This window comes from Glycine soja, chromosome 13 (genome assembly GCF_004193775.1).
Source record: "Glycine soja cultivar W05 chromosome 13, ASM419377v2, whole genome shotgun sequence".
Classification (NCBI taxonomy): Eukaryota; Viridiplantae; Streptophyta; class Magnoliopsida; order Fabales; family Fabaceae; genus Glycine; species Glycine soja.
The window spans coordinates 13,715,847-13,730,275 of record NC_041014.1 but is presented as its reverse complement, the minus strand read 5'-3'; the positions used below and the strand labels follow the sequence as shown (position 1 = coordinate 13,730,275).

The window sequence follows — 14,429 nt, the reverse complement described above, 5'->3', positions numbered from 1 at the left end:
TATTTGATTTCATTTTGATAGGGAAGTAGTTGTTTATACTTCATGCAGAAAAAAGAAAATATGCTATATGTATGAGAGTGTAAATTGTAAATTACACTGTTATCCAATTAAAATATATATGATAGATTTATTGATTTTTTTGATATAAAAAGGCATACCAACAATTAATGATGTTTGATTGGTTAGATTTATATTCGTGAATAAAAAAAATTGTTTACAAACTATGCAAATAATTAAACTCATTAGAAATGCCATTACGTACTGAAAGTCGATCGTTCACAATCCTTTGAAAAAATATCATTGACTATACTCTATTTAAACCATGCAAATCAAATGCTCTCTTCTCATTCTCAAAAATTAAATACTTAATCCCGTTGCAGTTCTTTATTCCATGTTTTCTAGCATCGTGCGATCCCTACATCAAGCAAGCTGGACCACATTGAGGGTTTAAAACTTAACTAGCTATAATATTTTGTGCGGTTTTATTTTAAATATAATTATCAAGAAATATTTTTTTATAGACAATATTTTTGTGTGTAATATGTATATCTTTCAATAAGATTAATAATACAAAATTGTTAACTTTGTAGTGAGGTTATAATTTAAAGAGAGAGACAGAAAGAGAGGCTATGCATTGAAAATCACAATTCATATATGGTAAGTTTTTTTATTTTTTTTATTTTTATAATAATTATCTTAACTGATATTAATAGTAATCTGTGATGATATAACAGTATAAAATTATTTTAAAATAGTTTGAGGAATAAAAATATTTTTAGTATATATTTAAATTCAAATTAACTCAATAATTTATTTAAAACATAATTTTAACATAAGACTTAAGAATAAAGTATTATGTATTTTTATTAATTTATATGAATTACAATAATACATGAATTTTCTTTTACTATTGAGTGAGTAAATCAAATTGTGTGAAATTATTTCAACTTAAAACTAGTGGCTTATAGCGATCCTAAATGGCTTAAATAGAATTTTTTCTAATGAATGATCCGCATGATCTATATTAAAAAGTAATATCTATTTAAATTTTATTATTTCAAAATTTAATTTTAAGATCTTTTTTCTACAAAATAAAAAAAATATTTATTTTAGATATTAAATTTCTAAATAATTACTTTTTCATAATAACTTTTTTCTTATAATTTTTATCCTAAAATTTATTTAACAATTAACAGAAATGTAATAGATAAGTCATCTATCACTGATCTGTATATATAAATAATGAAATAAAAAAACAAATATATTATTGAATCAAATTTTAAAATGAAAGACTTAGTTTGAGTATTGAGGAAATACAATTAAATTATTTTATCAAATATATTATTTAATATGTATTGTGCATTCGATTTTACTTATATCCAGCTGCGTGCCTTGTATCACACGTACTTTCTTGCCCTTAAAACATGCTTTGATTTTCTGTAACAACAGTTTTTATACGATAACTCAAGATCCGTCCCACCTACCCTCCGTTAGACATACACGATCAAACACCATATTGATAATAGTGATCATGAATTTCCTTATTCATCAGCCAATTCAATGTAATGCCACTAACTACGAACCCCAAAATAATAGTCCTATGATCATGCAGTCAAACCTGGAGTTTATTGCCACAATTGAGGAAGAAGCCATCATCAAGTCCAAAGAAAGAAACACAATTAGTACTAAGACAAAGGAGGAGGGTATCTTCCTAACATGGGAGGATTTGCAGGTCACTGTTCCAAATGGAAGGAATGGTAGGAAACCGATTCTTAAGGGTCTAACAGGTTATGCCAAGCCAGGGCAGCTCTTGGCAATAATGGGTCCTTCTGGCTGTGGCAAATCCACACTTCTTGATACTTTAGCAGGTAAATGCATGCATATATTTTTCTTTTTCTTTTTTTCTTTTTGATTTCTTGGTGGAATTGGAATATTGGGTCTTCATATTCTCATTGGTGTATGCATACTATGATTGTCAGCAAGTATAAAATTTATGGATATATAAGGATTTCCACCTTTCTCTGAAGTTTATACTTTACTTACATGATGTAAACAGATTAAAAATATAAGGTGTTGATGGAACATTTTATTAGACGGAGAAGAAAAATAGAGATATAAAGCACGGCGTAAAAACATAAAGTTAAATAAAATAAAGAGGTAAAAAAAAAAAAAAAAAAGTCACTGTACAATATTTATCTTTGTGTGAACTTGCTGATAAAGGGGTCAAATGGGCTCTCAGGAGATCAAATGAGAAGGTTAAATCGGACAAATGTTTTGTTTTTACTTCGACTTAGATTGGATTGCTACTAATTTATCCTAATATGATATGTGAAAATAGGATTAAATAAAAACATTTTTACCTGAAAAAATCATCGATTGTAATTAACTTCAATAAACTAATAAATATATACGACTATTGATTTATTAATCTAAAGTGTATTTTTTTCATTTTAGAAAAGTCAAATTCTTCCCAAGAACTTTTATGTTTAGGTATTGAAGGAAGTAACGCCCAAAATTTTGGATAAAGTTTAGTTTGATACATTAATTTTTAAATTATTTACACTATTAATCCATTAGAAATCATCTTGATTCAATATAATTTTAAAAATAATTATTAAAAATTCCATAATTTTATCATACATCACATTATAACAATGTAAAATATCTATATCTTAATTTTAGTACATTCTAATCAGATTTCTAATGGCTTAAATATGTTTTGTTATTTTCTCAATTTTGAGTTATTTTTGTTTTTGTCTCTTAAATTTTTTTTAGTCCTTCGAAAACTGATCTATTTAGTCATTCTCCTTTTAAAAAATTATACATCCCAAACATTTCAAAATTAATCTAAAGAATTTTTTTTATGAAGAAAGACTAAAAAGAGCAAAATATTTTTGAATTTCAGAAATTAAAAAAGATAAATTTAAATTTATCAAAATAAAAGTGACCCAAATTGGATGGACTAAAAAAATATGTGAACCAATTCTAATTATATAAGTATCATTTAGTTTTTTTCCGGAGAATTAAGCCTAGTCATTCAGTTATGTAACAAAAACTACAGAAGTCATTTTACATGTTAAAATAAACAATTACTTTCTATAGTTTTAAAAATGATTCTTGGATATTTTATATGTTATTTGATACTTAGTGAAATAAAAAGAAATAGTAGAAGAAAAAGGTAAACATAATAGGTAATATATATGATAAGAAAATAGAGATGAAGAAAATTATAAATGTTGATGGGGTGTCTTTAATTAAAAAATAGTGTTCATATATCATTGTCCTTATAGTTTTAACCAATTTCAATATTATTATATAATTTATTTTTGACTATTTTTCTGAGATTTTGTGGGATTACATAATTTTCTTTTTGTTTTTTTATCCTTACATTAACCTTCTTAATTATTTGAAAAATATTTCACCAACATTCCTTACACATTACACTAACACTCCTTTATTATTTGATAAACATTACACATGGGTAGGTTGCTCGGTTGCTGTAAAGGTAAAAAAAAAAAAATTGTGTAATTTCATAAAAAAAATTGAACATTTGTCTCCTTAGTTTAACTTATTTAAATGTTAATTTTTCAATGAGCAATATTTCAACAAATGAAACTATAAGTAAATAGTAAAAATTATGGGGAAAAAAATAAAACTTAGATAAGATCATAGGGACAGATAGTAATGGTGTGGATCAGAACCTTAAAAATTGAATATTAAGACGGATATAAATAAATAAAAAATGTGGACAAACTGTTCAGTTTAATCTTAATGAAAATTTATGCAGGAAGACTAGCTCCAAGCACAAAGCAAACAGGGAAAATTTTAATCAATGGCCACAAACATGCACTGGCTTATGGAACATCTGTAAGTGAAAGAACATAAAGTATAGCAATCTTTGATAGCTGCCACCAGCAATCATTCATTTGAAGGAAATGTTTTTACTTCTATTTTTTTTTTTACAGAAGGAAATGAAACCTCATTAATCTCTTTCTATATTACCATGTGAAACCAGGCATATGTGACACATGATGATGCTGTGTTGTCAACATTAACAGTTGGAGAAGCAGTGTACTATTCAGCACATCTCCAATTTCCAGAATCAATGTCCAACAGAGACAAGAAAGAGAAAGCAGATTTTACAATCAGACAAATGGGACTACAAGATGCCACTGACACAAGGATTAAAGGGAAGGGTTCTAAAGGCCTTAGTGAGGGACAGAAGAGAAGACTAGCCATTTGCATCGAGATTCTTACAAGCCCCAAACTTCTCCTTCTTGATGAACCAACTAGTGGCCTGGACAGTGCAGCTTCATACTATGTTATGAGCAGAATTGCAAGTCTAAAGATAAGAGATGGCATCAAAAGGACAATTGTTGTATCCATCCATCAGCCTAGTAGTGAAGTTTTTGAGCTATTTGATAATCTTTGTCTTCTGTCTTCAGGTGAAACAGTTTATTTTGGCCCCACTTCTGCTGCAACCGAGGTTAGTAGCTTTTTTTTTTTTTTTTTCTACTATTGCATACATAGATCACAACGTCAAAAGCCAACTAGGCGAAACCAAATGCATGGATCACACGACACCCTTCGGTTCGGTTAAAGACAAATTTTTTGGAGATTTGAAATGATTATCTTGTTATAAACTCAAATTGATTTCAAATGATACTTTGTAAATTGTACTTTTTATCGAATGTAGTTTTTTGCTTTAAATGGCTATCCTTGTCCACCTCTCCACAACCCTTCTGATCATTTCTTGAGGATCATAAACAAGGATTTCAAACTGGTGAGAACATAAAGATTCCAATGCTTTAGAGTTGGCCACAAACTTATGTGGCAACAAAAGATAGTTGATTTATCTTTATTATTTACAGGATGATGAAGAGTGCTTCAACAAAACATTACCCAAAGAAGAAGCAGTTGATATCCTTGTAGGGTTCTATAAATCTTCTGAAATTAGTAACCAAGTTCAGAAAGAAGTAGCAATAATAGGTGAAAGTGTAAGTATAATATCACATTATTTCCTTGGTGAACTCAAGTCAATGAGATAACTAGTATAGAACAAGGATTTTATACATGAAGGACTAAGTTTTTTGATGAATTTAGGAACATGGTTTCATGGAGAGGAACAGAACACAGACTGCATTTCTTACTCAGTGTCACATTCTTGTGAGAAGATCTTCTTTGCATCTGTTTCGTGATGTAAGCAATTATTGGTTACGTCTATCTATGTTTGTTCTAGCAGCTATTAGTCTTGGCACTATATTCTTTGACGTTGGTTCAGGTGAAGCATCTATCCAGGTAAAGCAGAATAGCACATAAAGTGCACCAGAGTGTGACATTTGAAGCATAACTCATAACTCATTAGAATAATTATATATGCATATTTCAGGCTAGAGGGGCCCTGGTCTCTTTTGTTGCTTCAGTTCTGACTTTCATAACCCTTCTTGGTGGATTCCCTCCATTTGTGGAGCAAATGAAGGTAAAAAGGCTATTTATCCAAAATACAATTAATTAAAATAATTAGTTCCAGGCACTCTATATTCTCTTAAGTAATCCTTAAGGTGTTGAAATTATATAAGTAACCTTTAAAGTATTAAAAATACGCTGCATAATCCTTCAAATTAGCCCCTAAGCTGGTAAAATATATCAACGTAAGGACTAAATTGATGGATTTTCAATATATAATTTTATAACTTTAAGGACTATTTAGGAAAAAAAGTAATATTTTAGAGACTAAATTGATAATTTACTCTTCAAATTATATTAGTATTGGAGAATACCTTTCATAAAAAAAAAAAAGTGTATTATTCCTAACTTATTTTTGGTGACTGATTCAGGTATTTCAACGAGAGAGATTGAATGGGCACTATGGTGTCGCTGCTTTTGTAATTAGCCACACATTATCTCCTATTCCATATATGGTACTAATGTCACTGATTCCTGGAGTGATCACTTACTACCTTTCTGGACTTCACACGGGACTTGAACGTTGCCTATACTTTTCTTGTGTGCTACTTGCATGCATATTGTGGGTTGAGAGCCTCATGATGGTGGTTTCAAGTATCTTCCCAAATCCAAACACAGGCATCACAGTCTCTGGTGGAATCATGGGAATCATGATCTTAACTGGTGGATTCTTTCGCCTGCCAAATGATCTTCCCAAACCATTTTGGAAGTACCCTATGTACTATGTTTCCTTCCACAAATATGCCTTCCAAGGATTGTTCAAGAATGAGTTTATTGGCTTGAATTTGGCTAGTGATCAAGATGGAGGTGCCTACATAAGTGATAAAGAAATACTGACGAAGATATGGCAAGTGGAAATGGGTCACTCAAAGTGGGTTGATCTTGCTATCTTGGTGGGGATAATTGTTTTGTATAGACTTATGTTCTTGGCGATCATTAAGAGCAAGGAGAAGATGAAGGCTTGAAGATCAAGAGTTAATTAAATAATTGCTCAAAACAAACCTAGGGAAGTAAATCTAATTTACTATTATTAAAATTCATATGGATTGGATCTTCACTAGAATCACTACCAAATAGGCAAATGTGGGGCTACGGTTATTTCTGAAGTTTGAACTATTTACTTGATCTCATTTTAGAGAAACTTATCATAATAAAGAAAATAATATGAGATACAAATTATCTAATAATTTTAGCTTATAGAAAACTCGTTACATTTTTTCTTCTTAAAGAAAAATTTATCAAAACATATCCATTATCTCCTGTTGTAGTCATTGGACTGTACCAGCAAACTTCTCAACTAGCGGCAACAGGGACTCTTTGGATCAAGACATCAAATTGTTAAACAGTGGTTGCGAGAAGTCCAATTTAAATTGAAACTATCAAGTTGGGCAGAGCAACGAGGAACGCATATTCATCTAATCTTAATTTTATAACATTAAATGTGTGAAAGATCATACTATTCATGTTCAATAGAATTAAAAATAAAATGATAGCACGATCACAAATTTACAGGATACATCTTTCTTGAAAGTTTGCGTTTATAGTGTACACTAATGCAAACATCAATAAGAGTTTTTAAAGTCTCAAATAAGTCTGAGAAAGAAATTTTAGAACAGAGGAGAGTCATTCAGCTGAGCTATGCATTCAATCATAGACAAGGGTAGAGGCGTAGAGCCAAACCCGATCTTTTTTTTTATAGAATATTTATTAATTTTGTCAATAATTAATATTCATTGGATAATAATCTTTGGTGGTGAATTATATACTGAGAAAAAAATAACAGATAGAAAGAAAAAAATATAAAATAAATGAAAAATTGGAGTGTAAAATAATTTGTTTTTCTCTCTTATCGATTTCTCTCCTTTTCATTGTTTGTTTTTATCTATAATATTTTAGTAGTTTATATAAAATTATTATGATGCTCTCAACTGAGATCTCATATTGAAGCCTGCGTTGATTTTATTCCTACGGAGTATGGAGACATTGTAGAGTCCTTAGAAAATGTCTAGCTTTTTCTTTTTTCGATCTAAGACAATGTGTGGCCCCGTGGATTGTTTGCCCTCCTTTAAGGACTTTGATTTTAATCGACCAAAGACATTTATTTTAATCCTTTTTCAATTCATAGAAAGAAGAAGAAAAAGGCAAATTGAAAGTCTAATGGGTCCTAAATAGTTTATTTTAGTTTGAACCTCTCCACACTCTCACAGCTACTATTCTAATTAATGTTCAAATTTCGTTGTTGTTAAGCAAGCTGTTTCCTGGAAGAAGAAAAAAATCCATTGCCTTGCTCATGCATGCATGGTCTTCGAAATAAAAAAAAAAGGTAGGGATATCTTAGTTTTGAAAGATCACTAGATTTAGATTAAATTAATACAAAGTTAATTGCATCATTAATTAATTAGTCCTAATATCATCCCTTGGGCTAACAAGAAAATTTCCAGTAGCTATCAAAACATACTGGCCAGTGATGATCTCTTAATCAGGAGGCAGGTTACAGACAAAAACAGTATGACTAAGCCAAACTAAAAATTAAAAAAACTAAACAAGTCAAATTAACTGATTCTTACGGAGACATAATTAAGTTTAATTTAAAAGTCATATAATACGGATTGCAAGCAAGTGGATAAGTGTGATCAGTTTAATTGGTTTTAGCTGTCATTTCGCAACTTGCTTTATTAAGTTTGACTCTATTTTCAAATACAGCTTCTTCCTTGTTGATGGATCATTCACACTCAATTTCCTTTCAATTATGAAGCTACTAGGGTATGTTGCATTTCAATCAACCATCTATCTAGTCGAGTCATTGGATAAAACTTGTACCCTCCCTCCTAAATTTTCCTCTTTTTTAACTATAAAAAGTAGTTCAAATAAAAAATCAATCAAGTTAATTAAGGATGTTGATTAATTAAAAAAATCAAGCATGAAAATATTAAATGATAAATAAAACATTTAAATATTAAAAATGTAACAAAATTGTTTTAAATTTAATATTTTATAATTAATTGGTTAACAAATCATTTAAAGTATTTGTTAAATATATTTTATAAGAAAACATTTACTAAAACATAGTAACATTTAATTCAATTCTAAAAGCATTGAAAATAATATATCCTAGCTAGTTATAAAAATAAAGATTTAATTTATAATTATATTTATTATATAAAAGTGAGAGTACGTACAAGAAAAGTATAATATTATAATATTTATATTCATATTTTTTTGAAAGAAAATTATCTAAATTTAGATCCAAACCCATTATAGTTTTTAAGATAACGTTATTTAAATGACGAAAATCTGCAACATAATTTACAATTAAGAAAAGAGATAAGAAACAAAAGAAAAATGTAGAATGAAATTAATATTAATTATAATGGAAAAAGACGTGAAGAAATAAAAAATATATTATATATTCTAGTTTTGTAGAGTACCTTTGAGTACAGGAGTACTATAGGTTAAATTGACATCCAAAAAATGTGATGTCGGTCATTGTAGGGGTGACTAAGCATTTAGGCTCTGAAATCTAAAATTATTAGCTTACTGTTTAAGCCTGTTAACTGTTATGATGTATGTTTCGCTCATTGCACAGTGCTTAATTAGTAGTTGTGAAGATGAAGTTTGGTTGCAATATTTTTTATTTTCTTTTTAAATGTTAAGAATAACACATTGAATATCATGAAACATTTTTTTTCTTTGGATCATGAGGTGAAGAAGCTGGGAACAAATATTTTGATAATAATTCATCTCTAATCTTAACCATTAATTCAAATACTTTAATAATAAATCTAAAAACTAATTATGGTGGTGCACCCATAGACCACTTAATGTACTTCTTCACCTTAGGAATATAGCCCAATTTCAAATGTTATTATCTTCTCTGAAAAAAATCATAGATTGCAGGGGAGAGTTAAGTGGTTCTTTCCAAATCAATGTGATTTCCGAATACTAAGCGTTTCGAACAAAAAAACTTGTAAATAATGTTTGATTTAAAAGAAGTACTTGATTGTTTTCTTACAACAACTTAAATAATTAGGGATTGATTCGCTGCGCTTTAGAACAAATAAAAAAGGAAGACAAAAAGAGAAAACAAGCCAAAATCGAAAGGTGGTAGAACAAGTCCTTAAAATCATGAACAAGATAAGCTTTTTTTCTCAAGTTGTCTTGGCCTTACTACCACCACCACCTAAACAACTTGGTCCAATTGTGAAAAAAGTGGCCGAATATAAAGAATTGGACGCTTGCAAGCTTGCAGCTGTATTGGTTAGGTGACGCCCAAAACTTTTTTAAACTTGTTTGACCCTTTTTGGTTGAGAATAGATGCCATGGTCCCCCCAACCTCAAGTCTCAATTGCACATAATTTAAATGTGAATCTATCACCACGCATAGCAGAAGAGAAGAAAGCCATAGGCTACGATAAATTGTACTTCAAAATGCCCGAAATTGTAAGACAGCTGGAGGTGCCCATTTCCTGCATTATTATAAGATTCACTTTGTTCTTTCAATTTAATTTGTTTTCTTTCACCTCCCTAAGGTCACAATGGGTGCGCCAATTTGATGTTGGTGGGTTTTATTTTTATCAAATATTAAATGCTCTCACTCTCCTCCAATGATAGGAACGTACAATAATAATATTGCACGTATTGTAGACCCCTTTCATAAATGCAAAGGCGTAGGTCATGAGTCACAATTTCCTAAAATAATGAGCTACACAAATCTCACTTTGCACGCCTCACCGCAACCAACCGGGTGATCAAAGCACAAGTATGAATTTGATTGAAAAGAAAAACAATGACAATAAAATAAGCGTAAAATGAAATTAAGCCAAAACTATATATATATATATACATATGTACAAATTGAAGAAAGAAGAGATATAAAATCCAAAAATAAAACTAAACAGATAATCCAAGATGTCCGGGAAAAGAAAATGCCATATTGTTCATGGAAATTGGAAGGCAACGAAATAAAGTTGTTAACTCTCCTGAAAGTTATGGAAATCGGTGTTGGTGGTATAAATCTCAACTTGGTAATATATTGCCCGCTGGCAAGCAATAATTATCGTATCACTATTATGAAATAGGCTATAATTTCTAATTTATGAAAGCGAAATGGACATATCCAACACACAAGTGCCCTGGGCAGTGAGGAGTGAACCTTGTGACTAATTCAACATCATCCAAGTCTCTCAGGGTTCTAAACTAAGATTTGGGTGTCTATCTTAAGCAAAAGAAAGCTTATTCAAGAGTATGAGTTTAGTGATTTGGCATTCACCTATTTGCTAATCTACTGTTTGAATATTTTTATGTTTGTTTTTTCTTTTTTGGACAAGTAACTGTAAAGAGAACCTTTTTATTCAATTTAACATACTTGCTACTAAAAATTATTTGTATCATTTTAACATGCTACTAAAAATATATTTTATTCAATTTATCTGTTTTAAAACTAAATGTTAATTATATTGTCCTAACATATTAGCATTAAATTTTTAAGTTTCTAACAATGAATATTAATATAAATTGTAGTTGATATTTGCGAATATAAATTATTTTTAAAGGTTCTTTTTTTTTTTTCAATCTTCTGGATGCAATTAAATTATTATTTTTTAGAACAATCATCAATTGGATTGGATCCCTTCTTCATTGCTTTGCCTTGATATTTTGCTTTTCAACGGCTTCTGTCGTTCTGATGTGAAGGCGCCCATGCCATTACGTACGGCATGTGGAGCACCATTGCACTATTGCTCACTTTATATTTTCATTTTAATTTTTGTTTTATTTATCGTTTTCAACTTGTCATACATTGCAATTATGCAAGTACTAGTTTACAAAGTACGAATTTGGAATTAATGTTTTTTACTACGTACGAAAAATAATTTTAAGAAATATGACCAAGTAACAAGAAAACAGCAAGGAAAAAGCAAAATCACATTCACAATCTGTTTGGAATAGAGAAGAAAAATACTGCAATAGTGCTTACAACCTTAAGGAATATGAGTCCCTTTTTCATCAATTAGATCAATTTTTATTAGTGAATTTCGTCAATTTTAAAATTATTTCTCTTCAAAATCTTTCACATAACAACTCTACTAATTTCCATTTAATCCTCCTTTCAATTTCTTCTATACCAAAGAGTGGTTCAAATTCAAAAGTTACACACACAATTCCACTTATGTAAAAGGAAATGAAGATATTAGCCACCATCATAATTCATAACCATGAAAAAAGTAAGGAAAACGTGAGTAGAAATTGATTGATAGCACTAGAAATGACAATGAAGTGAGTCAAGGGCAAGTTTGGTTATTGACATTTCCTCTTCCGTTAAAAATGGGACAGGTTCGAGGATTTAAAATAAGCAAGTATGAAAATTTAAGGAGGTACTTGATTGAGATTTTTTAAAAGATTATTTTACTATAAAAAGGCCTGTAAATTTTACTTATATTATTTAATTATTATTGTTATAATTTAAAATATTTAGTTAATTATAGTAATTGATATATTTTTTTTCATAATTATGAAAAAGCAGAATGTAAAAATATATTCTTAACTCAAATATGTGTCTGGTGTCATGGTGTGGACATGTTCAATTTAGAGAGACGGGAATTCACATTCTCAAATCTGAACCTGACCCAGTTCTACAAAATGTAGAAAACTCAAATACAAATCCGACTAAAACTAAAGTTTTTTTTATATGCAAAAACAAATTCTATTTTTTTCTGTTAAAATCGAAATAGTGTTGCGAGAGTTCAAATATAATTATCACGTTTGAATAAGTCGAGTACTGCTTGAGCTATACTGTTAACGCATATAAATTATGTTATTTAACGTTTTCTTTAATGCTGTAACAAATTATAACCGATATTTACATGGATAAAAAATGAGCTTTTTTTTTTTTCAGGACAAACCATGAGCTAGTTTAGGCTAAGTTCAATCCTCTTATAATAAGAATGTTGCTATTGTATGTTCTTAATAATTTATTAAATTTTATAGTGCATAAAGGTATTCAAAAGATTCCCCTTAAAAATCAATTAATAAGGGAGTGGTCTATTCAGTTATATAAACATTTTTCATATTCATGAATTACTCGATGTGGAATTATTCTTAACATAATTATCGGAGTGTTTAATTAAAAAAATCATTGAACATCTTGAGAATTTAAAAATTAGTATTTTTATTCTATACTTAACAAAATTAATATTTAAAAGCTAAACTATTTAAAATCAATATTTTTATGCTACACTTAACAAAACCATGGGGCAGTTAGGAAGATTAAGACTATTGATCGTGATAATAAATAAAGAGATTCAGATCACTTGATATCTACGTCACAACTTAAATGGGACTTGGACATGATAGCTGTGATATCCATGCACTTATTTTTTTGTTAAATGAATGAACCTGTCCAGTTGGAGCAGACATTTTGTGGCTGAGTATTAGTACTAAGTTTGGCAAGGCAATGACGCGTGGATATTTGGCTTATCCAGTGGTTTGGTGTTAAAATGGGTCCTAATTGGTTCATTGCAAAAGAAAATTAATTAAACTTGTATTTTCATTTATTTTATTTTTAATCTAAGATGGATAGAAAATTTCTTATTTGATTTGACACTCAGTTAAACTTTTTATTTTCGCTGAATCAGCCTATTTTGGCGCTAAAATAATATCTCTACGAGTCCATTCCTTGATTAAAAATCAAACTTTAAATCTTAAATAAAAGACCCAATTGTCTAATTGTTTGTGTAAATAACTTTTTGATACTATTCTATGGTTTCAACTTTGAAGCAGACCCAAACCTTTGTCTCCGTGTGCTGCCGACGACGTGTTTTCTTTATTTGCTACTCACTAACGCAACACGTGACCCTTTCCCTTCTGTTTCACTCTCCACTTGCTCTCGTTTTTATCCACACACACACTAGCTACTACTATTTCTTTCTTTCGTGTCCCTTTTACCTTTTTCTGCGGGAAACTTGTTCCTATTCTCTCTTTAATTTACAACATGACAGAGGCTAAGTAAAGAAAAAGTGGAGACTTGACTTCAAATTCAAAATCCCCTTCTTCACCTTCTTTTTTCCAATGATGTTAATTTTTAATTAAGAGCAGTGCATACTACCAATGAAACATCATCCACCTTATTAGCCTCCTTAGCTTTCGTGCTACCTGTTTGCTTTTAAATCGGGTCTTATATGTCAATCTAAAATACCATGGAGCTCAATGAAACCAACTTAAATTCTCTTCTTTTTTTTGGCTAAACTTAAGACATCTTAAAATGAAAGTCTAATATTAATCTTTATATTAGCATCCATTTAAAGAGTTGTCATTTTTAATAAATATTTTTTATATACAGAGACCTAAAAATTGAACTTTTAATCATATATATATAGTTAAGAAGCAAAATTATTTGCCAACCATATTAATTACACTATGACCAACTTAAATTTCCTTTAACATCAACCTTAATCTACACATCTAGTGTCCTATAAAATATGTATTTAAAATGAAATTATTTTGAAGCAGCACTACATAAAATAATAAGAATATACATTTATTAACACATTAGGATATACAGCTTTTTCCTAGTATGTGTGATATACACATTGATACTTTATTTCCATCCTCAAAATTTCCTTCTTGTCATCATCATCTATTCGCATGCACATTAAATTTTCTTGCTTCATATGCAGCAGTACAGATTGTAATGGAATTTTTGTTTGTTTCCTTCAATTCTAACAACAACAGGCCATCACAAAACTTTTAATATCCATTTATTTCCTTGTGACATGCGTGGGCAAATTCATCGAGCCGGCACCGTCCCAACACGTTCTTCGAAATTTGCAAAACGTTGGGAGATGAAAAGTAAAGAGAAAAAAACAAAAAAAAAAAGGAGGAAAAAGAAAGGAAAGTGTTGTCGAAGAAAAGAAAAAGGCAAGCCAAATCAAAGTAAAAAAAAAAGGATAGAAGAGAGTGCTAGAGAA

The 14,429-nt window shown here is 29.6% G+C and overlaps 1 protein-coding gene across 1 annotated transcript; it reads left to right on the top strand.

The window, feature by feature from the left end:
* The first annotated feature begins 1,463 nt into the window (after positions 1-1,463).
* Positions 1,464-6,650, top strand: LOC114382222 (ABC transporter G family member 11-like). The gene is made up of 8 exons (XM_028341493.1): positions 1,464-1,868; positions 3,788-3,867; positions 4,016-4,486; positions 4,697-4,783; positions 4,872-4,997; positions 5,104-5,298; positions 5,390-5,479; positions 5,838-6,650. Exons 1-8 carry the CDS (start codon positions 1,532-1,534, stop codon positions 6,429-6,431), a joined length of 1,980 nt encoding a protein of 659 aa, XP_028197294.1. The 5' UTR covers positions 1,464-1,531; the 3' UTR covers positions 6,432-6,650.
* The last annotated feature ends 7,779 nt before the right edge of the window (positions 6,651-14,429 follow it).

Bases quoted from the DNA above. Each gene is read 5' to 3' on its own strand.
- LOC114382222 (XM_028341493.1), top strand. From the start codon at position 1,532: ATGAATTTCCTTATTCATCAGCCAATTCAATGTAATGCCACTAACTAC. The intron at 4,487-4,696 runs GTTAGTAGCTTT...TATCGAATGTAG, and splicing joins CCACTTCTGCTGCAACCGAG to TTTTTTGCTTTAAATGGCTA. The intron at 4,998-5,103 runs GTAAGTATAATA...TGATGAATTTAG, and splicing joins TAGCAATAATAGGTGAAAGT to GAACATGGTTTCATGGAGAG.